Source organism: Drosophila busckii, chromosome 2R (assembly GCF_011750605.1).
Source record: "Drosophila busckii strain San Diego stock center, stock number 13000-0081.31 chromosome 2R, ASM1175060v1, whole genome shotgun sequence".
Taxonomy (NCBI): Eukaryota; Metazoa; Arthropoda; class Insecta; order Diptera; family Drosophilidae; genus Drosophila; species Drosophila busckii.
Window position 1 is genome coordinate 2,299,544 of NC_046605.1, and position 27,822 is coordinate 2,327,365.

General features: G+C 34.6%; 3 protein-coding genes and 1 long non-coding RNA gene across 8 annotated transcripts; 3 read left to right on the forward strand and 1 right to left on the reverse strand.

Moving 5' to 3' along the window:
- Positions 1-1,794: 1,794 nt before the first annotated feature.
- On the forward strand, positions 1,795-21,812 carry LOC108597747 (putative uncharacterized protein DDB_G0287457). Its single transcript, XM_017984454.2, has 5 exons — positions 1,795-1,829; positions 19,478-19,583; positions 19,642-19,902; positions 19,959-20,205; positions 20,266-21,812. The coding sequence occupies exons 1-5, from the start codon at positions 1,827-1,829 to the stop codon at positions 21,101-21,103; spliced, it is 1,455 nt and encodes a 484-aa protein (XP_017839943.1). The 5' UTR covers positions 1,795-1,826; the 3' UTR covers positions 21,104-21,812.
- A 1,830-nt stretch (positions 21,813-23,642) lies between these two features.
- Positions 23,643-24,155, forward strand: LOC108595953. The gene is made up of 3 exons (XM_017981238.2): positions 23,643-23,785; positions 23,850-23,910; positions 23,964-24,155. Exons 1-3 carry the CDS (start codon positions 23,694-23,696, stop codon positions 24,099-24,101), a joined length of 291 nt encoding a protein of 96 aa, XP_017836727.1. The 5' UTR covers positions 23,643-23,693; the 3' UTR covers positions 24,102-24,155.
- A 219-nt stretch (positions 24,156-24,374) lies between these two features.
- On the forward strand, positions 24,375-26,773 carry LOC108595161. 4 transcript variants are annotated; one of them, XR_001915005.1, is made up of 12 exons: positions 24,375-24,516; positions 24,571-24,634; positions 24,699-24,847; positions 24,919-24,979; positions 25,041-25,095; positions 25,145-25,274; positions 25,405-25,489; positions 25,543-25,606; positions 25,660-26,113; positions 26,164-26,462; positions 26,516-26,557; positions 26,613-26,773. It is a non-coding gene; the product is annotated as an uncharacterized LOC108595161 (long non-coding RNA). The 4 variants fall into 4 exon arrangements; XR_001915002.1 differs by having other exon boundaries at positions 24,376-24,516; positions 25,032-25,095; positions 26,613-26,772; XR_001915003.1 differs by having other exon boundaries at positions 24,376-24,516; positions 25,032-25,095; positions 26,540-26,557; positions 26,613-26,772.
- Positions 26,774-26,883: 110 nt separating this feature from the next.
- LOC108595159 lies at positions 26,884-27,816 on the reverse strand. Of its 2 annotated transcripts, none has more exons than XM_017980329.2 (2): positions 27,435-27,816; positions 26,884-27,385 (listed from the first exon to the last, which is right to left on the reverse strand). In XM_017980329.2, the coding sequence occupies exons 1-2, from the start codon at positions 27,567-27,569 to the stop codon at positions 27,158-27,160; spliced, it is 363 nt and encodes a 120-aa protein (XP_017835818.1). In that variant the 5' UTR covers positions 27,570-27,816; the 3' UTR covers positions 26,884-27,157. The 2 variants fall into 2 exon arrangements, with proteins under 2 accessions (XP_017835818.1, XP_017835819.1); XM_017980330.2 differs by having other exon boundaries at positions 26,884-27,382; positions 27,435-27,800.
- Positions 27,817-27,822: the final 6 nt, after the last annotated feature.

Genomic DNA, 27,822 nt, shown 5'->3' on the forward strand with positions numbered 1-27,822 from the left:
TGTGTGTGAGAGAGCAGCAGAGCACATTCGACTAAGCATTGTTAGAGCGAGTGCGAGCGCATACATTTGTAATTGTTCAGCTTGAACTTTTAGTACTATTTGTTGGCAGGGTTGCTGCCATGGGCACATAGGGGTTAAGCCCTGGGCGGCGAACGGGGAGTTTAGGGAGTTTAACGGCATTGGCTTGCACTTGATTAATTGCGATTTATGCGCTGCGCTGTGGCTTATAAAACCGTTATACGCGCAGCTCTTAGATTCTTTTTGCTGTATAATTATAAATAACGCTGCGCTGACATGAGGGTTAATTTTAATGCATTGCGCAAGCAAAAAATATAAATAATCATAAAGGACACTTTATAGCAGCGATTATATATTTTGGCATACATACTGGAAAAACTCGCAGCAAGCAGCTGCGATTTTCTAAAATAATTCCCATAAGTAAGTCAAGCCATGCATGTAGCATAGATACAAATGTATTTTTTTGTGTGTGTGTATTAGTAGTGTTAAGCCGAGTTCAGCAAAATTATAAAACGCCGCTGCCTGTCTGCAGTCATTGCCAAGCCAAAACTGCAACAACAACAATAAAAATAACAACAAAAAATTGCTTGCATATTTGTCTTGTAAAATGCTGTTAGGCAGCGCAGTGTGGGTGCGTGCGTCAGCGAGCAGCAAGAAGCCAGAGCAGAGAGCGCAAGAGAGTGGGGGCGAATGCAGGCTCCAACATTTATATTTTTGCCTTTTTGTTTTGCTTTGCTCATTTGGCAAGCACGAAAGAGTACGGGCCAAGCATGTGTAGGTGTAGCTGTGTGTGTTAAAGAGCGAACGAGCGCACGCGAGAGAGCGAGAGCGTGCGCTATAATTGGCAATGGCCCAAGACAAACTGCAGCTACGTTACAAACCCAAACAATTGTGCGCTATTGTCATTACTTTTGGCCCACATTCAAATGGCCAAAGAGAATCGCACAGCAACAACAACAACAAAAACAGCCAGCAGCAGCAGCGAAAGAGTAAACGAAAAGAGCGTGCCTTAGTTTGTTGATGTTAGCAGTGATGTGTGCGTGCCAGCACGAAATGTCACGATACTACATGCTGCTTGCACACCATTTAGTCTTCGTCTACGCTCACGTGACTCACGCGCTCAGCGCTAGCTCCCTTTTATGCTCAGAGCACACACAACATTGAAAAGAACACTTGGTGTACGCGCGTTTGTGTGTGTGTGCTTTGGCTTCGGCTTCGACTACTGCCAGTCGTGTTGTCGTCGTCGTGTCAGCGTCAGCGTCTTCGGCTTTGCCTTTTGTATACGCTAGTGTGTGTGTGTGCGTTTGTAATTGATTTTATTAGTTTTTGGTTTTTGTTGTGTGTTTGCTGGCTTGCCTGACGCCGACTGCGCTGTCGCCGTCGTCAGTCGTTGGCAGCGTTGATGAATTTTAAAAAAATTTTGAATCGCCCGCCCTTAGTCATTGACTAAACGTGCAGCAGTGCGAACGCACAGACAAAACGCGCTCTCGCGGCTCAAATGCGCCCCCCGGCTTTCTTCTGGTGCTTTGACTAAATTACTTTCATTGTAATTAGGACCATAAATCTGTTACAAAATCTATACAAATATACAACAAGCAGTGTTTTTTATATTGTTTATTAAACGGCACGCGCGCAGTTTAAAGTGTTAACAACAAAAACAAACAAACGTAAAGCAATAAGAAATTGTTTAATGAATATGTGCTAAAAGTGTTTGAAAAACAAAAAACTGACAAACATTATAAATATAAATTGAAACAACAAATTGGATTTAATTAAACTTTTGGATTAACTAAAAACACACAAGCAAAATGGTAACTACTACTATACACTCCCACACAAACTTAGTCTAAACCATATCTCTAAGCTAGAACACTGTGATTCAGCGACGCTAATTTCTATTTTATTGACAAAAATATATAAAAACTTGGGCGCTCCTTAGTCTCAGTCATTAGTTAAAGTGTTAAAGTACTATATAGATATCTTAGCTAGTATGTATGTGTGTGTGCTTGTGTGTGTGTGTGTTTATTAGTGCTATATTATAAACAATTTTTTTATGGCTGAGTCGCACGCATTCAACGCCATGTCGCACATATAAATCGTTTTAATCTCTTGCTGCATATTAATTTTTATTATTGGCATCTTATAATTTCCGGCGATTTGTTTCTATATTTTTTTTGTTGCTAACTTAAGCTTCTCTAAACCAAAGAAGGCGCTGTGATTTGATTTCTTGATAAATAAGTAATGTGCTCATTTATGCATAAATATATTTAGATTTATTTTGCTCGTCATCAAATAAAGTACTTTAGTGACGTTTTAATCACTTCCGCTGTAGTAAAGCGAACTATGCAATTAATACACTGTGAAAAAAATGAGAACTTAATTACGAGCATGCAGATTTTTAATTATAACTCGTACTCGATACAAAAGTTACAATAACAACAAATTTATAGAGCAGCTATAAGTTAACAATTTGATTTAATAACTTAGCTTATTTTCTAAAGAGTTCTGTAAACTTTCAGTTAAAAGATTTAATTTTGTGTTGCATTTCCGTTTCTCAACGCTTAAATTTTAAATCTATTTCCAAATCCTCACAAAATTTAGTCTCTGCGCCCAGTTGTGCATGTAAATAGTTCAGATATGTACTTAGCCCATGTGCGTTGGACAAATATTTGCTCAAATAAAAAAAAAATAGCTACAAATTTTTGCTAGCCAATAGACAAGCCACATGTAGATAGAAATATATTTGGCACATTAGGCAAAAGAACTCGAAGACTCGCTGCGCTGTGTAGGAAAAAAAAAAAATTATTATTATTATTTTAGCATTACGATTATGATGTTGTTATAATTAGAGAAACAGCGACTGTTTTGGCACAAACGATTCATAATTATTCAAAAATTGACTTTAAGCAGCCGGCAATGCGCACAGCAGCGAGAATCAGATACTTTTGTATCTGCTGCTGATGCTGATGCTGCTGCTATAGCTATAAAAATTTTAGTTATGGTTTAGGCAGCATCATCATCTGTTTCGTTTTTTTTTTTTTTGAGTTATTTTTAGTGCCGGACCAGAGCACAAGAAATTACACTTAAAGTGCTTAATCACAGGCGGGCCGAAACAAATAAAAGACGAAGAAACCCAAAAACGAGACGCGCAGCAAACTTTTACACAAATCATAATTTTTCCTCAGCCCGCCGAGCACCCCGCACCCCTTCGATATACACATACTTATTTACAAGTACCCGATCATATAAATACATAACATAACGCTGCTCTATTCATAATTCCCCATTTGCTGAGGGCGCACGCCGCCGACGTCGCCGTCGCAGTTGCTTTCAAGTTATATATTTTTTTTTTTTTGATTTGTTTCTATCCCCCACCAATAGACTGATTGCCCCTCAGTGTGGCGCGCAACTTAAAAGTTTATGCTCAATTCGATTGAATTTTGTTTTCATTAAAAGGAAACGAAATGTGGCCCATGTTTCGACGATTTCGACAAAAATGCGCCACAATTAAATGGCAGCTATGGTATGTTTTAAATCAACGACCACTCACAAGCAGCGATAGAGGGGGGTACGCCCCACTATGTTCAATAATTCTGCACTAATTGCCAGCAGCTTTAGTTAGTAGCACTGGCTAGTTGTTATCTATATAAATATAGCTGTCAACGTTGAGCACTTCGCTTGCCATTTTGTTTATATTAATTGCATGTGTCAATAAATAAACTAATTGTTTATGGCTCGCTTAAATATTTATAAGCATTACTTATAATTTCAACACCAAATAGGCCCCCAATACACACATTTTTATGGCACTTGGAAATTAAGTAGTCAAAGGGCAAGAGATCGGGAACATATGGACATATTGCACATTAAAAATAAATTCGATTTGAATAGACTTATGAGCACTGCTTATAAATATGTATAACAGCTTTAGCTTTTTAGCTGCCGATCGCTAAAGACATTTGTCATCGAGGCTAAAAAGCATCTGCAATTCGATCAGCGATCAGCGATCAGCATGTGCATATATTTATAGTTAACTATTGGGATATTGAATAATCATTGGGGGCAGGGAATCAGAGCTAAGGAATGTGCACTTGGAATTCTAGCGCAAAAGCAAAGTATAGAATATCAATCTTCATCTAAATCAAACAGTTTTCAGTTTCTGCAAATCTAGAACTTGAAATTAAAGCAAGTTAGAGATTCTCAATCTTTATTTCTTTAAGTATAAATCTAGAACTTGAAGTTAAAGCCACAAGAATTCTGTATAGAATCTATAAAGTCGCTTCTATTCTCAACTAACTATTGGATATTGAATAATCATCGGCTGGGGAATCAGAGCTAAAGAATGTGTACTTGGAACTCTAGAGAAAAGCGATTGGAGAAGGGCAAATATGAAATATGAAAAGAACTTGGACTGAAAACCAGTTAGCTTTTCAATCTTTATCTGTATAAAACAGTTTTCAGTTTTTGCAAATAAAGTAAAAGCAAGTTACAGATTCTCAGTCTTTATCTATTTCAAATAGTTTTCAGTTTCTTCAAATATAAATCTAGAACTTGAAGTTAAGGAGAGTTAGCAGTTAGAATAATCGACTTTATAGCTTTTATTCTAAACTAACTATTGGATATTGAATAATCATCGTCTGGGGAATCAGAGCTAAGGAATGTGTGCTTGGAATTCTAGTGAAAAGCGATTGGAGAAAGGAAAATATAGATTCTCAATCTTTAATTCAGTTTCTGCAAAACTTGGAGTAAAAACCTGTTCGATGCTTATATAGAGATTCTTAGTCCTTCAAACAGTTTTCAGTTTCTTCAAAAGTATATCTAGAACTTAAAGTTAGAGCCAATTAGATGCTTATGTAGAGATTTTCAATCTTTATCTGGAACAAACAGTTTTTGGTTTCTACAAGAATAAATCTAGAACTTGAAGTTAAAGCAAGTTAGAGATTCTCATTCTTTATCTTAAGTTTCTTTAAAAATAAGTCTATAGCTTGAAGTTAAAGCCAGTTAGCAGTTAAAAGAATTCTGTATAGAATCTATTCTCAAACTCTCTAAACAATTCTCATTTAATGCTATATGCTATGCTTATTAAAATTTTATATTATTCAGCGGCAAGCTGCTTAAATAAATTGAACAAATTTTTGGCTTAATGACTACTTAAAAATAATTCTATATATACATATACTTATGTTTAATTTGGCTGATGACTTAAGCAGACATTAATACGATTTGTTTTTAGTTTGTGCAATTAAACAGTCTCAGTCGTATATATAGCTATAGCTGTCTCGCTCTAGCATTTTTACACTATGCACATGTCGAATGCGAATTCGTTCCATCAGTCAAAACGACTTTTTTCCAATGGGAAAATGTGTGTGTGTGTGTGTGTGTTAAGGAAAAGTGCATTTGCGGCTTGGACCCATAAACAATGCGTGTCAGTCAATACGTCAGTCAGTCAGTTTGTCAATCATTCAAGTGCTATTTATATGAGTCATATAAGCAGCACAACTCACTGACTGACTGACTGACTGACTCTATTGGCTATTGGCATCCTTTATAATTCTGTTTCGTTTTATTATTTGAAACAGACAAAGAAATTCAAATGACAATCAATCAAAGCGTTTGATAAAGCCGCCTTAACATGCTGCATCTCGCTCGCACAATGTCAGACTCGCTTTGTATTAAATATTAATTAAAATAGTTTAGAAATTTCTTAACTCTCTTACTGCTGCTGCACCCAAAACTTTGTTATTATTTGCTCAATTAAAGGCGATTTAAATTTATAGTTATATATGTTCGTTCGTTTGTTTGTCTCAAAGACGCAGCCACCAAATGGCTTAATTAATTTTAATTAATTTCAATGAGCGACTATCAAGCGCAAGAAGCAAAAAAATACGAAACTTTATATAAAAAATGTGCCTGGAAAGGCGCAACTCGCTCTCGCTCTCGCTCACTCATGCGCTCTCTCTGTCTAACTCTCTTGACTATTTGTATTTGATAAAAGCAGCAATTAAGCAATGAATTAATGACTTTAACATTCGGCACTAGCTACGGGCACCCGCTTGCGTTTTGATTACCCCTTGCCCCAGTCCCCTTTTCATCACAAGCCGCAACAATGAGACAATTTGTTGAACTAACCCGCTCCTGCTGCTGCTATTTGTTGGTCTAAATTGTTGCATTAACTGGCATAAATGCATATTTTTCTAATGTGCTTAACAGTTGGTTGCAGATGCGGGCAACCCCCCTGCCAAACGCCGCAACTGCCACTCATTAAATTTATTTGTATGGCACACGCAAAGCAATTGAAACAAAAACCAATTGCAATTACTCACAAGTTAGCAAAAACCAAAAAAAAAACTCTTTCAATTTTACATATATGTATGTATATATATTTAGGCTTTTATTACAAACATAAATTATATGACAGCTGTCCCCCCTTGCAACGCTTAAGCTGCCACAGGTAGCTGGTAACGCCCCAAGTTGTCGGCACTTGGAGGCAAACAGAAGCACAAAGCTAGAGCGAGACAGCAGCATAGATTTTTGAGATATTTATTTGAGAGCCACAAACAACAAATTTGACAAATCAAAATGTGCAGTCAACAAAATGGAAAAAAATACACAGCAGAGAAAAAAACTATTAATCAAATAGAGCGAGAGCGTAATATCTATGAGCATTATTAAATAGCTAAGCATTAAAATAAAACATAAATAGCTATATAAATAGCGAGTGAATTTTTATTGCCTTGCCTAAGTTTGTTTATTTCATAAGCGCTCAAAATTTCTCAAGAATTTTTGCTGCTCTTTGAGCTCTTAAGCAAATAAATCTACATAGACTTGCAAGCAATTAATATGAAATTATTTAGCATACGATATACGAAACTCAATGGCATCATATAAAGCATATATAGCATTATAATATGGTGACATTTCACTAGAACTCAGTTAGTCAGCTATGGACACATGGCAATCGTATAAGATCCCCCCGCAGTTCAGCAGACACCCCAAGCTCAAGCTCAGGGGTTGACATTGATGTTGCCTTTAAGTTTTAAAATGTCTGCGTGCACTTAATAAAATAGGATTATCATTTTATAGTTGCTTTTGTATTATGCGCATGTGTGTGTGTGTTTCTTTTTATTGTATTAAAAGCACACAGACGTGTACTTATAACCAGTTATTGGAATAATGGCAGCTGTGCGTTCAGATAAAACCCAAAAAAATGTATAAAAAAAAAGACATTGAAATTGCGTAGCATTACTTTTTATAAATAAAATAAGTTGTGTACAGTTTGGCTAATAAAATGCGTCAAAGAGGGTTAAAATTTATGCTTTGTATTAAATGCAGATCAGTTATCGCTGCAACCCTTAAACTAATGTTAACCTGAGCAAATCAATAGCAATTGAGCTCAAGTTTCAAAATTCAGCATTTTATATTTTAAGCCTATTATTATTATTCTAAAATTCTAAGCTTACAAAGCTGCAGCTGCAGCTGCAAAATGCTTGTCAAAGCGTATCAAGCAGTTGATCGTTATTTTATTTTAAAGCTTATTTAACCCTTTAAAATGTTATTAGAAACGTTTAATCTAGAAAATTTTATAAATTTCAATTAAATTGGCTGCATATTTCGTATCAAAAGCGTATCGTATATTTAGTCAGTTCGCTTTTTACTTTGCTGCTGTTGTAAGCAAATGCTAAAATTTTATGCTAAATTGCTTATATACAAAGTTTCAAGCATATGAAGCAACTGCTGTCAAATTCCTACCAAAGCGTATCAAGCAGTTAGTCTGTTTTCTATATTAAATGAAACTATAACTCATTTAACCCTATAAAATGTTATTCTAAGCGCATAATCTAGAAAGCTTTACTATTTTCAAGCAACTGCTGTCAAATTCTTGTCAAAGCGTATTGTATAGTCAGTCAGCTCGTCTGCTGTTTGTGTTGAAAGAAGCGTAGAGCGCAACTTAAGCCTATAAAATATTATGCTAAACTAAATTAGTAGCTTCTAAAGCCCACAAAGTTGCACAACTGCCAGCAAAGCGTATCGTTTAGTTAGTCAGCGCGCTTTTTACTTTGAATATGTAGCAAGCAAATGCTAAAATTTTATGCTAAACTGCTAAGCTACAAAGTTTGCTGCCACATTCTTGTCCAAAGCGTATTGCTTAGTCAGTCAGTCACACTTTGAATGTGTTGAGACGAGCGTAGAGCGCATAAATAAAAAGCTACGTGTTTCAACTGTAGCTTCCCATGCGCAGTGCAGTATCCATGAGATACATTTGATCATAACTTATGCATCAACGCGTAGCACAAAACTCAAAACTCAAGCACCCTACAGAAGAAAAGACTTGCCTTCTTTTTTTTTTGTTTTCTGTTTTTTTTTTTTTGTCAACAGCAGCCTTTGGCAACGCGTCTTCATACAATTTTCTGATTGCGTTTTTTGCTTTTGTTTTTGTTTCGTACATTTTTTTTTTGAGCTGACTGTCGTTAAAATATTTTTGGGTGTGTTCTGTATTTTAATAGCGTTGCGCATTGCCACTTCCTTTCGTAACGCACACACACACACACAGATACACACACACACACCCCTGAGAGTCTACGTTTAATTTCTTTCGAAAAAAAGTAACATGATTTCAGTATTTTGAGTTAGACTCGTTTTGCTGCTAATCCGTCGTCGAGACTCGCTTTGAATTATTAAAACCTAATCTTGATTGTATGTGACTGCTCTCTAAATATTTTACTTAAAATCATTTTTATTATTACGCACCACGCTGCTGCTTTTTTTTTTATTCTTTAATATGCTTGATCATTGCCAACTCACGAATGAGTTTTGGGGCAGGTAAAATAAATAGCGAGAGAAAAATTCTGCTTTAGTCTCAATTTTAGGATTAAATATGTCGTCAGCGTTTGTTAAGCTGAAATTTAAGACAAACACACAATCGAGCATTTGGCATTGATTATAAAATACACACCCAATCAGACATAAGTATATAGCTATATATATAGCTGTACTAATTTGCGCAGTTTGACAGTTGATTTGGGTTTTGCGATCTTTATTGAATTTTTAGCTTGCAACAAATTTGAGATACACACACAGACATTGAAATTTGCTGCCCCTGATCAGTCATACAGCCAAAAACAAATCGAATGCATACTACATATATTAATTTATTAAAAGTTTAGCGCACAACTGCGCACAGCAGCAGCAACAACAAAAAAAAAAATAACAAAAACTTAGCAAATAAATTGCCATGAATCATGCGTCACACTTGCGCATAATAACTGGGAGAGGGTTAACAAAAAATAAAACACAAAACTAGCTGCAATAACAAAAAAATATTTATATAGAGCAGTCAACAAAAAATTGTTATGGGCGACTATAAGATACCCACAACTAAATCGAGCTCAAGCAACAAAAGCTAAGAGCAATGTTAGCAAACTAATTTTGATATTCATTTATATTTATTTAATGTCAACTATGAACAGTCGATAATAAAAGATAAAGATTATATAAAATATTTCAAATTAAATTTAAAAGTATTTAAAATTATGGTTATGCTTTTAAATTTGATAAACTTATAGTCAGCAACTAGAAATGTTGCTCAAAGCTAACAAATTGTTTATATATTTTTACTATTTTTTTTATTATATTAATTTATGTTTAGTGTGCAACTCAAAATGTTAACAAATGTTGCTCAAAGTTAACAAATTGTTTATTTATTTCATTTAAAATAAATGAGCAGCTTGCCAAAAATGTTGCTAACGTATTGTTTATAAATTTAGTCAGCAACAAAAGTTAAAAGAAATGTTAGCAAACTAATTTTACATTAATATATATTTAGTTAGCAGCTCTAATGTTAATAAATGTTGCTTAAAGCTAACAAATTATTTATATATTTTTTTTATATTAATTTATGTTTAGTCTGCAACTCGAAATGTTCAAAACTAACAAATTGTTTATATATTTTTTTACTATATTTTTTTTATATTAATTTATATTTAGTTAGCAGCTCTAATGTTAACAAATGTTGTTCAAAGCTAACAAATATATTTTTTATTTTAATTTATATCAGTCAGCAACTCGAAATGTTAAAAATTGTTGCTCAAAGCTAACAAATTGTTTATATAGTTTTTACTATACTTTTATATTAATTTATATTTAGTTAGCAACTCGAATTAGCAAAAAATGTTTCTCAAATCTAACGTATTGTTTATATATTTAGTAAGCAACTCTAATGAGCAGCTTGCAACAAATGTTGCTTACTTATTGTTTATATATTTAGTCAGCATTGCCTTTAGCCCCAAAATTAGTGCGGCGCGCAGTTTGGCCAAAGGAGCATAAAGCACTCACAACAAAGCAAAAGCGAAACCCAAAGCCAAAGCCAGAGCCAAAGCACAGCCGGCAACTCAAGCTTGCCACGCAGCCGCAGCAGCAGCGGCAAGAGCAGAGTGGAGGGCAGCGCGTTGGCGTTTCGCTATCAGCTGCTGCACAGTTGGTAGCGCGCCTGTGGCATGCCCCCTTTTTTTTTTGAGTATTGTTGCCAGGCCAGCTTTAGATTCTAGATTCAACACAGATCTATCCCCAGGTGTGCAGCTAAAAATTTGTGTACGCCGCGATTTGTTGCATGTTGAGTTGCAAATATTTTGCATTTGTTGGAATTTCCAGGCCAGCGACGCTGACTGCGGTGGCAACAAACAGAATCAAAATCAAAACTCAAAACCTTTGTCACTTTGTATTTGTGGCCGTGTGTTATGTTGTCTAGTGTAATGACAACTTAATTGCTTGGCTATCTATCACATGTGCTTAGTTTTTAGTTAGACTTAAGCTACCTAAACGATGCAATTAGCAATTAAATTTACGTTTTGCTTTTAAATAAATAACAAAAGTCTTTTGCGCGACTTATTTATCAATTATGACTGTCGCGACTGTCTTTATAGATAAAACAACAATTGGACACACAAATTATATAGATTTTATATTTCATACCCCCCACCCACCCGCAATTGCCTTTAAGTCAAACAACAAATTCATACGCATGACTTTAATTACAATTTAATATTTATTTAGTTTTGATAAGCGCCACAATTATTGTATAATGTTTATAGATAAGATGTTGCTTTTGTTGCAATCGTTAAATTGTGTAAATTTATTTAACAACAAGTCACAAGCAATGGCTAATTAAAATTTAAATCTACTGTTATTTATGCTATTTGTTTATTGCATATTAACTAAGGCTAGAAGCTCAAGGTTTGATTAGCAAATTGTTTAAAAATATTAATTAAATATACAATGGCATAAGCTATTTAAATGTTAAATTAGTGCATTAAATTAATTCTACTCTTTACTTTGGCTTTGCGTGTCGCTTTGCCTTTTTATCAGCTCAGCGCAATTGCCTAGAATTAGTTAACACATTTGTTGTTATTACAAGGGCTAGGGCGGGCTTAATTAAACAATTTGTATTTTATGCCATTTCAAGAGGCGCGCGCGTAAGCATTTAATTTAATTTCTCTTTGGACATTGCCGCCATCGTCGTCGTCGTCGTCGTCGTTCCTGATAAGCCATAAAAAACACGCCTAAATCAACATTTAAATTGCGTTTGCAATTGCCAGATAAAACATATGTTAAATACATAGCCATGCAGACGTGATATATAGTGCTTGACTATATGTATATCTGTAGCCAAGTTGCTGCAGCTGCGTAAATCTGCAACAAATTGTGGCGTTGACAAAAACAATAAAATTGACAACTCTTAGCTTTGGCTACAGCTGCAAGCTCTCAAAAGTGGGTGTGGGTTTTGTTTTCTCTGTTCACACACTTGGCTGACAAACATTTTTTACTATATATTTTGAATTGTGCGTGGTTACAATTTCATTAATTTCTGTTGCATTTTAATTAAGACATTAAAAAGAAGAGTTTGAAAGATGCTGGGAAAAAAATGCAGAGCTAGCAATTAAATTAATTAATAGAAATAAAAGCAGAAAATAAATAACCAAACAATTGAAAATATTTAAATTTTAAATATAGACTACGAACTAGTTAAAATTTAAAATAATTGAAAAAAACAAAGTAAGCTTAGAAAAGAATTTGAAATGCCGAGCTAACAAATAAATTAAACAATAAAAATAAAAACATCTTTAAGCAGCTACAAAATTTAAAAATATTTAAATTTATTAATTGTCAGCGCAACTAATTCTAAATATTTAATATATGAACTATTTAACTGAAAAAACAAAGTAAGAAAAGAAAATAATTTCAAATGCAGAACTAACAATTAAATGAAATCAAAGAATAGAATAAAAACATTTTTAGACAGCAGCTAAAGAAAATAAATATGCTTAAACAATTGAAAATATTTAAATTTGAAATTTGAACTACTTATAAATATTTAAAATTTAAAATAATTCAAAAAAAAAACGAAGTAAGCAAAGAAAAGAATTTGAAATGATATAAGTAAAAACATTTTTAAAAACTTACAAGAGCTAAAAACATTTAAATTTATTGAGCTGACGAACTAATTATAAATATTAAATGTAATAAATTTATATAACTGAAAAAAACAAAGTAAGAAAAGAATTTCAAATGCAGAGCTAATAACTAAATGAAATAAAAGAAATAAAAACATTTTCAAACAGCAAATAAAAAAATAAATAATTTCAAACAATTGCAAATATTTAAATTTGACATGCAGAAGACAAACTAATTACAAATATTTAAAATATGAACTATATAATTGAACTCTTTTAAGCTTAAGCACATGGCTTAGTTAAGAAATTGCCCATTTGAGCTTTGACTTGTATATAGATATATATATGTATATATGCATATATACTAATTGAAGCTGAGTTCGATTATTAAAGAGGCAGCGCGCTTTGCTGTTTGCGGTATGCGCATTAAGATCAGATACAAAGATACATTATCTTACAGTTGCGTCTTCGCTTAAGCTCGTTGCTGTTGTTGTTGTTTTTGTTGTAGGCGGGCGCTGTCGCAATTAAAACGCTTAGAGCCTAAGCAACAACAACAACAAGAACAAGTTTGCCAGTCAGTCAGTTAGTCAATCTTTCAAACACACGCAGTGTGGCGACTACTCGAGTTTGCGCCAGCGACTACTTAAAGATACATGCCACACACTCACACACTGAGAGCTACAGATACAGATACAGCCACAGAGATACATTTGAGCTGAGCGTAGAGTCGCTGTGAGGCGTCGATATAAACAAGCGATACGTGTAATTCGGGTCACTAACCGTTAACAATAAATTTCATTTGTTTTCGAATTGCCAGCGGCAGCCACAACTGAAGCCAAAGCTAAAGAACACACATTGGCTGTAAAAATAATATAAGCAAAAAATAATAAATAAAAGCAAAGCAAATGAAGAGAAGAAAAAAAATTGACATCTGATCATTTGTAATTATTATTGCGCATTGCGACATGACATAGCCAGTTTGAGAGCCACTGGGCGTGGCTATAGCTAACTAACGTTTGCCCATTGGTTGGCCAATTGGCTCTGTGGCAAGCTAAACTGCAATTCTAATATAAAATTGTAAACTAATTTTCGTTGCTGCCGGTTCGTTCAACTCTCCGTCCGTCCAACAATCAATCTTGACTTTGGCGCAACGCACAATTAAAAGCCCAACGAAAAAAAAAAATTATAAACTTGAGCTGGGTTAGGCACGTAAACTGAAACTTTTTACGCTCTTTTTATAATTCTTTACCCTTTTATATATATATATTTTTTTTTTGATTTGTAAGTAGTTGCGTTGTCGTCTACTTGAGTCAAAGTTAAATGGAACCACAAATTATTTGAACGCCTTCAAGTACTTTACACAGATACACACACACACACACACATAGCAAGCAGGCAGCTTAAATTTGTAGCCGTAATCATGACTTGATGCGATTATAAATCCCAAAAAAACACTTTGAGGCATAGCTAAAAAAGAAATTAGATACACACACACACACAGTTACACACACACACACTAAGTAATCACACTGCAGCATATTCAATATTCAAATGAAATCTTTTTAGAATTGTCTCGAGTGCGAGTTACAAAAATAATACCAAAGTGAAATGCTTAAAGAAATGTTAACCCACATCAAAAATATAACTCACACACACACACACACACACTCGCACACACTCGACTTATAAACAATTAAAGAAACTTTTTGAATAGAAATTCCAAAAGTGGCAGCAGCATATAAAATGGCCGAAATGCGACTCATACAGCAATTGGTGGCAAGTTACTTTTTTTTTTATACTCAACTTATGCTCTCTACTTCTTTATTATTATTTTTGGTTAGTGTCAGGAGTTTGAGAGAGTGAGAGGGGGGAAGCTGTCTAGCTGTGGGCAACTTTGTTGTGAGTTATGCGTATCGATGTGTGTGTGTGTGTGTGTGTGGGTGGCTGCCAAACTTTTTTAAAATAACTACAAAACCAAAGACAGAAGTTTAAGTTGCATTTTTATGTTGGCAGCCAAAGCAATCAATGTTAAATTAAATAAATTATTAAAATGTAACTAGACACTAAGCAAAGTTAACAGATTAAGCTCTAAGCTAACAGCTGTTAGTCTATGCAACTAACATAAGTAAGCGCTGTTGCTTAACAGTCTTCAATCAAATTTGCAATATAAATAAATATTAATAAATATTAAAAAATAAATAAATAAATAATTAAAGTTAATAAATTAAGCTCTCTACGTAAAAGCTGCTAGTCTATTCTTCTAACATATGTGAGCGCTGGTACTTAACAGCGCAATTAACAGCGAACTGCAATCTTCAATTGAATCAATGCAATGCACGGCAATCAATATTAAAATGAAATAAATAGTACAACATAGTTAACAGCTTAAGCACTAATTAGCAGCTACTAACAGCTTAACAGCTAACATAAGTCAGCGCTGTTATTTAATATGCAATTAACAGGCTTCAATCAAATTTGCAATCAATGCAAGGCAATCAATATTAAAATTAAATAAATAATTAATCCAACTGAACAGCTTAAACACTAATTAATAGCGACTAACAGCTGTTAACTAACATAAGTCAGCGTTAACATGCAAATTACAGCGCAGCACTTTAGGCTTCAATTAAATTTGCAATGCAAAGCAATCAATATTAAAAAATTAAATAAAGTGAACAGCTTAAACTCAAGTAACAGCTACTAACTAAAATAAGTCAGCGCTGTTAGTTAACATGCAATTAGCAGCGCTCTGCAAGCTTCAATCAAATTTGCAATACAAGGCAATCAATATTAAATTAATATAAATAACAAATAATTAACAGCTGTTAGTCTATTCAACTAACATTACTCAGCGCTGTTGCTTAACATTAAATTACAGGGCAGCACTTTAGGCTTCAATTAAATTTGCAATCAATGCAATGCAAGGCAATCAATATTAAAATTAAATAAATAATTTAACAAAGTTAAGAGCTTAAACTCTACGCAGCAGCTACATAGCATCAGTTAATCTAACATATGTCAACGCTGTTACTTAACATGCAATTAACAGCGCACTGCCATCTTCAATCAAATTTGTAATGAATGCAATGCAAGGTAATCAATATTAAATTAAATAAATACTTAAACAAAGTTAACAGGTTAGGCTCTCTACATAACAGCTGTTAGTCTATGCAACTAACATAAGTCAGCGCTACTACTGAACAGCGCTCTATAGTCACTTCAATCAAATTTGCAACTTTGCAGCAATTTATAGCAAAATTCTAGGCTAGAGCTCGAGTCATAAAAGCAAACGACGTTTAGCCAAATGTGTCAGAGCAGCTGCCTCAGCTCTAGTCTAAGAGTAATGAACTTGTCAGCCATGTTTAGGGTGTGTGTGTGTGTGTGTGTGTGTGTGTAGTCGCCTCCCCCCCACCCACAAGAAAGTCAAAAGCAGTCAGCAGATATGAATACGAATACGAATACGCATACGACGCATACGAATGGGAATAGGAATAAGTACGCGTCAACTTAACCACAATAATGACTATTCAAATGCGCGAGTTGTGCTCCATTTGTTTTCAGGCCAAAGATACATAGATACAGATAGTGGCAATATATATAGAGAAATAGACATTGCTAGGCATAAGGTAATCCATTTGGCTTTTGCCGATAAACTTCGACTCCAGACTGTCACTCGCGTTCGCCGCGCGCAGCTGCAAAGCGAAGCGAAGCCCCCCCAACCCCACACCCCACACGCCTCGCCTCGCTCGCTGAGCTGTGGGCTGACTAATGAAACGCTACACAATAATTTAGTAAGTTTTACCTACGCATGCGCAGTTAACTTACAGTCGATGCCTGAACAATTGTCACAGACAAAAAAAAGTTAAAAAAATGTCACTGAACTCGCAACGCGCAATTGCTTTTTACTTTTTTCTTTTTGGGTGTAGGCCAGACACATTGGATAGTAAACAAAGGCACGTTTAACAACAATATAAACTACAAATAAAAAAAAAACCAAATCTTTAAGTTACACTAGCAAATTGGGTTAGCTTTGTTTTTACATTTAAGTGGTGAAGATAAAAATAAAGTAAGGCTGAAACTAAAGCAAAAATATGTGTAAGCAAAAAAACTGAATTAATGTTTAAATTAAATCAAATTGAGTAAAGTAAAGTAAAGCTAAAGCAAAAAGTGTGTAAATAATAAAAATTTAATACATTTTTTGATATTATATTAAATATAAAAGCTAACTAACTAGCTTATATTTTAGAGCTAAAATAAAAATAAAAATGAAGTAAGCCTAAAGCTAAAGCAAAGCATTGGACGCAATTAATTTTTTAAAAGTAATAACAACAACTTAAGTCAAATTTATAAACTAACTAGAGCAAAAGCAAAATAATACTAGCTTATTTTAATTTTTTAAAATTATATGCAATATATAAGATAAATATATAGCTAACATTTCAGAAAGCAAAGATAAACCTAAAAGTTAAGTAAGGCTAAAGCTAAAGCAGAGAATCTATGACATAATTAATTTTTTTAAATTATTTACAGCAACTTAATATAAATTTATGAGCTAACTAGAGCAAAAGCTAAATAATACTATCTTATTTACATTTTTTATTTAAACATAAAAGCAAACTAAGACTCAAACGCTCGCTTTATTTTATTTAAATTCGAATTGCTAGCAGCGTATTTAGCTAGTCTGCCTAACTAGTCAAAGTTGTGCGCCAAGTTGCTGTAGTTGTAGTTTTAAGCTAGTTACAATTGTAAGTAGCACACGACGACAACTAACAACAAAAGCAACAACAACAGCAGCAATAACAACAAAAGCAACGTCGACAACTGCGCAGGCGCGCGCGCGTGTGCGTCATGAAATTAGTTTATTGTGTTTGCATAAGTTGCAAGTGTGTGTGTGTGTATCTGTGTGTGTGGCTTGTAGCAATTTCTAATAAATTTGTTGTTGGCATCGCCAGTGTCATGCACACCTGGAGCATAATTTTGCAGCCCATGAGTCAATTTCCGTCAGCTGCGACGCTGACGTACAAATTATAACAAAAAAAATATAATTTGTTTAAAATGCATGCATACATATGTACATACTATATGTTTAATAAGTGCTTGGGTTTAACTTCACTACACTCCAAGTGGAGTATGGAAATTTTTTTTAGGTTCTTTAGTTTGTTGGAACAATAAACACTAAACAAATCAATGCAGGCCACTTGAATTCAATTCAGCAGCCCAAGCCAACAAACTTAAAGAACTATAGCGCAACAATTTGAGTTTGGAAATTGGAATCCCCCACCCCCTTGCCGCCGCTTCTAGACACTTAAGTACGTTTGGGCACTTGAACGTACGATGACATTTCAGTTTTATTTTTTTATGTTTTAGTATTTCTATTGCTGTGTAATTATTATAATACGCATAAAAAAAAACAACGCAATGAAATTGGAAAAGAAAGCAGCGCGTTCATTTCTAAATTTATGCGCTGGCTTTAAATATTTCTAAATATTTCGATGGCTTACATAATTTCAAACAAAGCAAACCTCAGTTACATGCTTAGCATAGCAACAATTACACACACACACACACACATAAAGATCATTTTGTTTATTTCGCTGCCCTTTAGCTGTACTTTATATTCTTGTCTATAACGTTGCTTTAACTTCTTTAGCTTGTAGTTCGTTGTACTAGTCGCTTCACAATTTTGTAGCTCGACAATAACTTTGTTAATTTGTCGTAATTACTTAACTCACACACACACACACATGAGCATACAATGCTGTTGCTTTATTTAAAGGCACCAAGGTTAAGCAACAAAATATTATTATTATTTTTCATTTTGGCTGCTACTGCGCGTAGGTTCCATACAATAATTATTTTTAGCTCTCTTTTACTTTATATTAAAGCAACTTATGTTAAACCAGTTTTGTTGTTGTTTAATTTCAATGCTTAATGTGCACAATTGATTGCGAGGCGATTATTTTTATATTATTTTGACTTTTAGTTTTTCGTTTGTTGTCGAGTCTACATTGTCAATTGGCTTATACATTTGTTAGTTAACTGGTTACTTTTGGCCACGCCTCTTTTTGAAATCATACAAATTATTTTGATGACTTTAATGCACAATAATTAACAATTGTTAAACAATCATGAGCCACTCAATTGCCATCCTCAATGAGTAAGTCTGATTGCCATTCACACACACACGCAGACAGACACACACACATATAATCCATTCAAATATATGCCATAAGTACAGTCACAATTGTAAATCAGATACGGCACATATAAAATAAAATATATTGAACACATGGCGCAGCGTTAAGTGAAGTTCTGCTCATGATGAGGGTGTATATATAGCATATGGCGTATATAGCATATGAAATCGAAATAAAATGTGCTTTAAGATTAAGCACACAGTGTGGCAATTGCCATAAAAATAACAAAATTGTTATCTTGCTAATTTAAATATTAAAAAAACAATAAGCTTGTATTTGTTTTGTATAAATGGCTGGCAGACATTTTGTTTATTAATTATATTATATAAAAACGCAAAAATAATTCTTAGCCTCATTTTAAAATGTTGCCGCCTCTCTTGGCTGTCCGCCTGGCTAATTGAAAATCAATTAATGTGGCCAGCGTATCAAAATTGATGTCAGTTAATGTCAGAAATCAAGCACAACAACAACAATAAGTATTAAAAACAATAATGAATTGCCAACTTTTATAAATTTTTGAATCCTTTTGTTGCGCTGCCTCAAATGTGAACAAAAAAGTTTCCAAAATTTCAAGTTGTGCAAGTTCATTGTATCTTCAAGTGCGTCTTAGTCTGCTCGCGCTCTCTCTCTCTCTTACGCTCTAGCGCGCTCTCTTTTTAACAGCACAAGCTTTGCATGCGCAATTAGCTTAGAACTTGCTGAACAAGTTTAAACATTTAAAATACAAAATGAAACTGTAATGCGCCATTTCAAACACAATATAAAACAATTTATATTTGTTATACTTATGCTCATCTTTTAATATTTTGCTTGCAGGTGAACAAAACATATACGGCTAACGATCTGGAGGCTTTTATGAAAATAGCCGCCAATTGGCAAAGCACCAATCACAATTTGCTTGAGGGCGTTGACCTCAAGACAGGTAAGCATACAATATAAACTATAGAATTTGTTAGATGCTTAATAATAATTTCTTATAGAAATGACACAATATATGAACAGTCCATCGATGAACATGTATAAGAAGCGTGAGCGCACACAGAACTGGAATCATCAGGAGAAGAAATATTTGCTTGATCTATGTCGCAAGGATATGCGCATTATAGAAAATAAACGTCTAGATGCAGGACTCACAGCGGTGAAAAACAAAGCGTGGAAAATAATACACCAAAAGTTTTCAAATCAATTTGGCACAGATCGCACCTGCAATCGCTTGAAGGAGCAATGGCGACGCATGAAGGGTAAGTTACCATTTTAATATAACAATTAATAGTTAATTAATCTAATGAATTTGCAGCCTGCACACGCAATGAAATTCTGGATTATAACAATCGCTTGGGCAGATATGGCGCTGAGGTGGCAGATCGCAAGAAGCCATCGCCATTTACATTTGAGGTTTGGGATTTTATGCAGGAAGCTAAGAAGGCGTGCAAATCGGAAGCTTTGGATGGCATTGATTACTCCAAAATACCTTTGGCTTTGGAGGAGGACTTTGAATATCGCGATGATTACAAATACAATGCAGATGAGCATGATATGGATGAGTAAGTCGCTTAATATGCACATCAATTAGTTTGCTCATTAACTGTTTTGTGCCCTTGCAGCAGTCGCACGCCGCCGCAGGAGCTCTGCGATGTGGATATCAAGGAGGATGAGACCAACGAGACCTTTAATGAGACCTACAACAATCACAGCAGCAGCGAGTTGCTGCAAGCGAATGGCGAGCGCCTGAGCGTCTCGCCCAATCACAGTCGCAATGGTCTGCATGAGCCGGAGAGTCCGGCGGTCGATGCCAGCGGCGCGTTCTTGCCGCCCACTGGCGCGGACATGTCGGGCTTTCAGCCCAGCTTTAGCATGAACAACATATCCGCCACTTTGGAGGCTTTGAATGCTTTGCGCTCAGGACAATTCCCCAGCGCTGCAGCCGCTGCTGCAGCAGCCATACAACAGCAGCAGTTGCTGCAGCAACAACAGCAGCAACAACTGAACAACAACAATGAGGATGAGGATGAGCTGCCCAAGCCGCTGGCCAAGCGTCAGCGCACCAGCAGCAGCAGCTTGGCCAGCGAGGAGCAGCAGCAGTCGCTAAGCGTAGCGCTGCCGCAGTCTGCCGACACTCAAGCCCTGGAGCGCAGCAGCAACATTGCTAACAGCAACAACATTAACAACAACAACAGCAGCAGCAACAGCAGTCAAAGCCATATTAACAACAACAACAACAGCAGCAGCATTAACAACAATAACAACAACAGCAACTCGACTAGCAACAACATTGAGCTGCGCTGGTTTATGGAAATGCAAAGCAAGGAGCATATGATGCGCATGAAAATCCTGGAGGTGCAACTGCAGGCGGCCAAGCACAGTCGCGATCTGGTGGAGATTAACAAGACGCTGGCGCTGCAAAAGCTGCAGGAGTTGGCCAACAAGCGGCTGCCCAGTTAGAGTTACAAATTGTGCACTTTGTTGTAGTAGTTGTGTAGTTGTTAGTTTGTAATTTAGTATTTTACACACACACACACAGACATATACACACACACACATAGCACGTAGGACGTAGCTAAAGTTTACAATTTTTCTGGCGCTAGAATTTAAGTTTCTTTTTGCAAAATACACACATACATATACATACAAACAGACAGACAGACAGACAGAGCTGCGCACACAACATTCCTGTAGCAGTATTTACAAAAAAAAGCTTGAAGCACACACACACACATAGACACACACACAAACACGAGCAGCTCAAATGCAGCTGCGCAGCGGCGCTCATAAGTATGCCATATTATTTTAAATGCACACACATACGCAGACAAACACACATGCCTACCTCACACACACACACACATACACACGCAGTCATGCATATAAAACACTTGACCAAGTCAAGTTTAATTTTTGTTTAATTCAAATCCCAAACTATTCTCCAAGTTGCTCAAATCTACACACACACACTCACACATTGACACACACACACACAACTTACCACAAATGTATTTTATTGTGTACTCGTACTTATTATATATTATTCTTTTGACTACAGTTCGATTTTGCTTAGTCGTACTTGCTAAACGTTTTTTGCGCACAAAACAAACTTTAATTTTTATTAGTTTGCTAAGCTTAACTCACTTTAAATTTACTTTTACAACACACACACACACACATACACAACATATGCATATATATATATTTATAAATATATATTATTTTAAACTTGTATGCTGTTTCTGTATTTATATATTATTATACTTATGTTTTATTATTTACTTGTAAATTTCGTTTTGTTTCAATTGCCATATTAATTCTTTCGCAAATTTATGAACAACTGAAATCCTCACAATTATTGTTTTACATTTTTATGTTGTTAAGCTATAAAGAAACACAACAAATACATATACATTTGCATATATACATATATATAGTTAAACAAATGAGAAGAAACAAATACACAAACAGTTTTTTAAGTTGTAACGCTTCCTTGTAAAGCAATGTAAATGAAAAATACAAATTATTTTAAATAAAAAACAATTTTAAAAAAGCAAACAAAACTTATTAAGTAATTGAAGGGGTTCAAACAATTATCTAGGCGTTACTTAGGAAGTTTTGAACAAAATGTTAAGCAAACAAGAGAAATTGCTGTGAAATATCAATCTTTGACAAGCTGTAACTCACCCAAATGGCTTCCTCTTGCAGAGTATCATGCCTTGTTGTATTCGTGAGATGCATAAGAATAAAACTGCATTCAAACTTGGAAAGCCTACGATTTTCAATATTTTGGGTCAAAAAACGTGATGTAACCCCTGTTAATTTTTGCCAAAAATGATGCTCTGTCTCATTCTTTCACTTTCTAACTTGAGAGCTAATATCTCGCAGCCAAAAAAAATGACTGAAGAGTGTTTTGGCTTAATTTACTCATGAGAGTTCGTTCCCTGCTCGTTGTGTTCGATCAATAAAAAATTGTTTTTGACATAGTTATGCAACAAAACCAATGCTGAAGAGTAACTTTTTGCTTAATTTTAAGCTTTGCAAAGCTATAACTCAGCTAAAAATAATCCGATCCAATTGTACGTCAAAACGTTGGCGTGGAAAGCACAATTAAAATGAGATAAGATTGTATGATATAAAAATGATTTGCGGATGATTAAACAAAATAGTAAACAAACAAGACAAATTTCTGTGATATATTGTACTTTGATGAAGCCGTTACTCAGTGAAATGGCATCCGATTTTAGAGTTTTATGCGCTGAAAGACTTGTAAGATGCATCTGAACAAAACTGCATTCAAATTATAAAGTTTTAAAATTTTCAATATTTTGGCAAAAATCGTGATGTAACCCCTTTAAATTTTTATTAAAAATGCGAAAATTTTTAATGTTATCAAATCACAAATGTAATGATGCAACTTTGTTTTTAGCATCAAAACAAGCATAAAACAGTAAAGCTTTTAAGAATCAGATGATTATTAAGAAAGTTATGGCAAAAAATCAAACGCAGTCAGTTTGTTTTTGTTTTTAATTTTCAATACAGAAAGTCTATAACTAAGCGAAAATTCGATGAGTATAAACAATTCAAATAAGTATAAACATGTATGCTTTTATATATTATTCAGGGCTGACTTTAATTTAGAACATACTTACCTTACTTACCTTTGCTCTCCTCTACTTACCTTGGGGCGTCGTTTAGTTTTACCCAATTCAAATTGAATTTTTACATTCAAAATGAATTTAGTTCTCTTAAATTAAACATTATTAAGTTTCGAACTACACAGTCGACATAATTACTAACTTGGAAAAGCTCTAACCATGAGTATGGCCAGTTATGATGAAATTCTTTAGCCTACACCTAGTCGACTGCCTCGAAAGGCGTTACAAACAATAAACTCGCTTTATAATTTTTGAGCTTCACTCCCCTTTGTGTTGTAAGCAAAACTATTTAGCCCATATTTAACTTTCATAACAACATTTGTAGTTATTTTTGTTTTCTACTAGCACTAAAACTATTTTATTTTTATCTTTTCTATAACTAAATTATCAATATGGTACCAATCTCGCAAGTTCTAAACGTTTTGGTTATAAGAAATCTTCGCATTCTGCAACCTCAGCAAATGTGCTTGCAACAGATTTCGAAGTGAGTTGCAAGTTAATAACTTAACTAGTTTATTTCTATATGTGCACAAATTTATGCTACGCAGATATAGCGAGAAGATCCGTGATGCCGGCAAGGCCAAAGAGAATGTGCACTTCTTAAAAATGGTTTGCTTGGAGTCACATATAATGCTTAAATAATATTTGAATTTCCAATTTAGCAAAGGGAACAGCTTAAAGAGTTGCGAAAAAAGATACTCAAGGAACGCGAATTGCTTAAGGACAAAATTTCAGAGCTTGACAAGCAGATTGAGGATATTAAAAAGAAGAATAGCCAGAAACAAGCAGAGAAACAATAGAGTACAAGAAATTTCAATTTCAAACAAATTATGTTAGTTTCAAAATAAATTACATAACAGTGATAAAAACATTTGTTGCAATTAATATTAGATTCTTAAATTAAACAGCTATTGTGCATTATAAAATATAAACAATGCTTTGATTTTAAAACAAACTGCAGCCAAAGCTTTGCCTGAGTTTGCTGTCAATTTAACGTCGGAATGTTAGCAATTTATAAAGTTTAAACATTTTTCAGTCTTCAAGCAGATACATACAATCAAAATTTAAAATAACAGATTTGCTGTAATTTTTCGAGTTTCTTTTTTTAACATTAACAAATTTTAACTGTCTGACAATGATATCTACACTTAATATAGCTCTTAGGCGTGATGCTCTGATGGCTTTGAAGCCTCAATTATGGAAGCCAGTACAAAGGTAAACACTGCACACAATTTAAAGCCATATAACATATAAGACTGTTATTTATAGATATGGCATCAAGAAAATTATAGACCAGGGCGTAGCCGAAGATAATATTTACTTGCTTAAACAAGTTGAGTGGCGTTTGCTTTAGACACTGCATATTTAACAATAATATATTTATTTTTGTTTTTAAGAACTATCATCTAATGAAGAATGCAAAAAGGTTGAAGACACTAAAGCAACGTAAAATCACAAAGGAACTCGAAAAATTACAGGAAAATATTGTTGAGGTTAGAGCACTTTTGCATACATATGAACGTTACGGCAGTAAAAAGAAAACTGAGTAAGCTTTTGATTATTTTAATGTTGACAAGACGTAACATTTTTAACTACAAAATTTTTTAAATTTCTAAGAAGTAACGATGACCCGTGGAATGTTTAAATTAATGCAATTGGGCCTATGTCAGCAGCTAAAGTAAGTTAGAGAATTTATTAAAGCTGTGCAAACTTTATTCATTATTTCATAGATACTCCAGTTTTACTCCGCAAAGGATTGGCATACTGCAGCAGCAAAATAATTTCTTACAAATTGTATGTATATATTTTATAAAATATAAATTGCATTGTAATATTTTTGCAGTATTTGGAGAAGATACTTAAGAAAGTAAGAAAGGATATGAGAGCACGCCAAGTTGAAAAGCGTGAAAGGGAACAACGAAAAAATAAGAAGCGCAAAGAAAAAGAAAAATAAAAGAGACTATAATGCCAAGGTAATTAGTAGTAGCAGTGTAAATAGTAGTAGATGCCTTTTCAAACTCAATCACATTAGCTTAGCCTAGATAGTCAAACGGTTTTATTCTGTGCATAAATTTTACAAAAATTACAATTTTCCCGTTTTAGTTATAAATTTAATTACCATGATTCGCCATTCCTTTGGCTTCAAATTGCTAAAACTACAAAAATGTTGGCTCAAGACATGCATTAAGTGAGTGCAATACTAAATCATTAAAATAATATTTATATTTTTGGCATATATAGAGAATGTAGCTCGGAGTTGCTGAAGCGGGGCAAGTCTCGAGAGAACACTTACTTTCTCAAAATAGTGCGTAACTTCTTATAACTAAAAATTAAAATCTAAAACTAAACTATATACAGCAATATGAACAACTGCAAGGACTAATGAAATCGAAGCTTCGGGAGCGTAAGAAGCTTGAGAAACACATAGATAAGCTCAAAAAAGAAATGAAGGATGCGGAAACTAAATATAAAAAGGCTGCTGCAGACAAAGGACAGAGCTGATGATGATGATTAAATTGATAAGTGATATTTAGCTAAGCTGAGCAGGCTCTTAAAATAGAATCGTAACAAATAGTAAAAATATATAGCATAGACTTTCAGTTTGCTGTAACCTCAGATCAAAAGGTTATAAACCAAATCGAAATTAAAAGTGTATATTTAAAATTTTGACGTGCGTTTCTCTTCTATAATGCATCATGTATACAAACTACTGCGCGCAACCAGGGGTGGCATGCTGCAGGGCTTTAGGCCCTATACTGACAAGCTACACGAGCGAGCAAGAGCCGTGGAGAATGTGCACTTTTTAAAAATTGTAAAGCTGCTATAATGCGTTAAAATGTATATTTAAACTTTTCTTTTTAGCAATATCAACAATTGCTGAATCTACGCAACAGACTTGGCAAGCAAAAAAAAGCACAAGAGTTTTCGCAGCAAGCCAAAGCAGCAGCAGCTCAAGTCAAGAAGCATGAAACATGAAATCAAAGTAGTTTGGCTGTTTACAAGCTGTAAAGCATTTTAAAATTTAACAAAAAAAATAATAAAAAATATAAAAAAATATGTGGAACGTGCTGCGCTGCAGGAAGATGATGGAACGAGCAAAACAATTGCGCAAAATATATTCAAAATCGCATGAAGAGAAAACGCGTCTAATGCTGGAAAAGGTAGACAGACATTATATTATATACAAGTCATAACTTTAACTCAACAATTATAGAATATGGCAATACGCGAAAAACAGATTTCAGAATTGATGCGCGTAAGTTGCAAGTTGGCTGCAATTAACTGCTCCTAATATAAATTTGTTTATTTAGAAGCGTGAAACTCTTGCACGCATTAATGAATTTATTTCTAAGCAAGGGGAATACGTAGATTTGCGCTTGCGCAGCAATAAGAAGCTGTTGGCGCAGGCCATTGACCACTGGAACACCAGCAGCCAGGAGACAACAAAATAAAAGCGCGTTCCACATAGCAATTCAAAGTGTGTTTATTTAAAAGTTATTTTATTTAGGCGTACATTGTAGGAGGTCTGCGCATTGGCGTATCATAGATAAGCGAACGGTCCCTGGGCTGAGTTCCACCACGCCAACTGTTGCTGCCGCTATCCCGCGAAGGCTCCGCATAGCTGCTGCTGGGCAACGCCAGCGCCACAAATGCCAGCAATAGTAAAGTGCAAAGCGCGTAGAATTTCATATTGATTTTGATACACTACTGACAATAGAATAAACGCTGCTGTTGTTTTTATAGGCATACTCAGTTTATTTACGTTACTTATTGTTGTCGTTGTAGTTGAATTTGTAAAGCACCGTTGGGTAATATACAAAGCTTGGCAGAGCTGATAAAAAATCACCTCAGGCACTCACTGTTGAATTTTTTGCTGATCTGCAGCTTTCTCAGCTGCTGCTGCTGCTGGCGGCGGCGTTGACGTCGCTGCTGCTGCGCTTACTATCTGATTTTCCTTCGCCGCTTGTTGTATATCAAATTCCATTTGCTTTATGCTGCGCGTCAAATCTGTTAGCGTCGATTCCAAGCAGCGCTGCTTTGTGGCCAGCAGCTTAGTGCGCGCCAGCAGCTCTGCACGCTCCTGCTTAAGACGTTTATTAACAATTGTTTGTTTTATTGTTTACGCTGCTTACCAAACGTAATTCCTCTAGTTTTAAATCCATATTGCCGTTCATTATTTTTTCCAAATTAAAGTTGCTTTTTATTATAAATTTCCAATTGGCCAAGGCTTTGGTCGAGTTTAACAAACGACGGATTAAATTTGACATTGTTTCAAGTAAACAGCCTATTCACTGAGAATTTTTTAATTGTCTTTTAATTTATTGTGCAACACAGAATATGTTGACAAGCTGAAATTTTAAGCTGACATGCGATGCTAAAATTACTAGAAGCAAACAAAAGTAAGCAGCTGTGTAACTTATTGCTGGACATGACTGTAGTATGGCTTGCTAAACAAATGTGTAGCATGCTTTTAGGCTGCGTGAGTTCGCTTGCTAGTTTACTTTGCTGTTATAACCAATT

Coding starts and splice junctions, on each gene's coding strand:
- LOC108597747 (XM_017984454.2), top strand. Junction 19,903..19,958: donor GCAATGGCGACGCATGAAGG/GTAAGTTACCAT, acceptor ATGAATTTGCAG/CCTGCACACGCAATGAAATT. Junction 20,206..20,265: donor GATGAGCATGATATGGATGA/GTAAGTCGCTTA, acceptor GTGCCCTTGCAG/CAGTCGCACGCCGCCGCAGG.
- LOC108595953 (XM_017981238.2), top strand. CDS start 23,694: ATGGTACCAATCTCGCAAGTTCTAAACGTTTTGGTTATAAGAAATCTT. Junction 23,786..23,849: donor TGCTTGCAACAGATTTCGAA/GTGAGTTGCAAG, acceptor TATGCTACGCAG/ATATAGCGAGAAGATCCGTG. Junction 23,911..23,963: donor ATGTGCACTTCTTAAAAATG/GTTTGCTTGGAG, acceptor TTTCCAATTTAG/CAAAGGGAACAGCTTAAAGA.
- LOC108595159 (XM_017980329.2), bottom strand. CDS start 27,569: ATGTCAAATTTAATCCGTCGTTTGTTAAACTCGACCAAAGCCTTGGCC. Junction 27,386..27,434: donor AACTAGAGGAATTACGTTTG/GTAAGCAGCGTA, acceptor AAACGTCTTAAG/CAGGAGCGTGCAGAGCTGCT.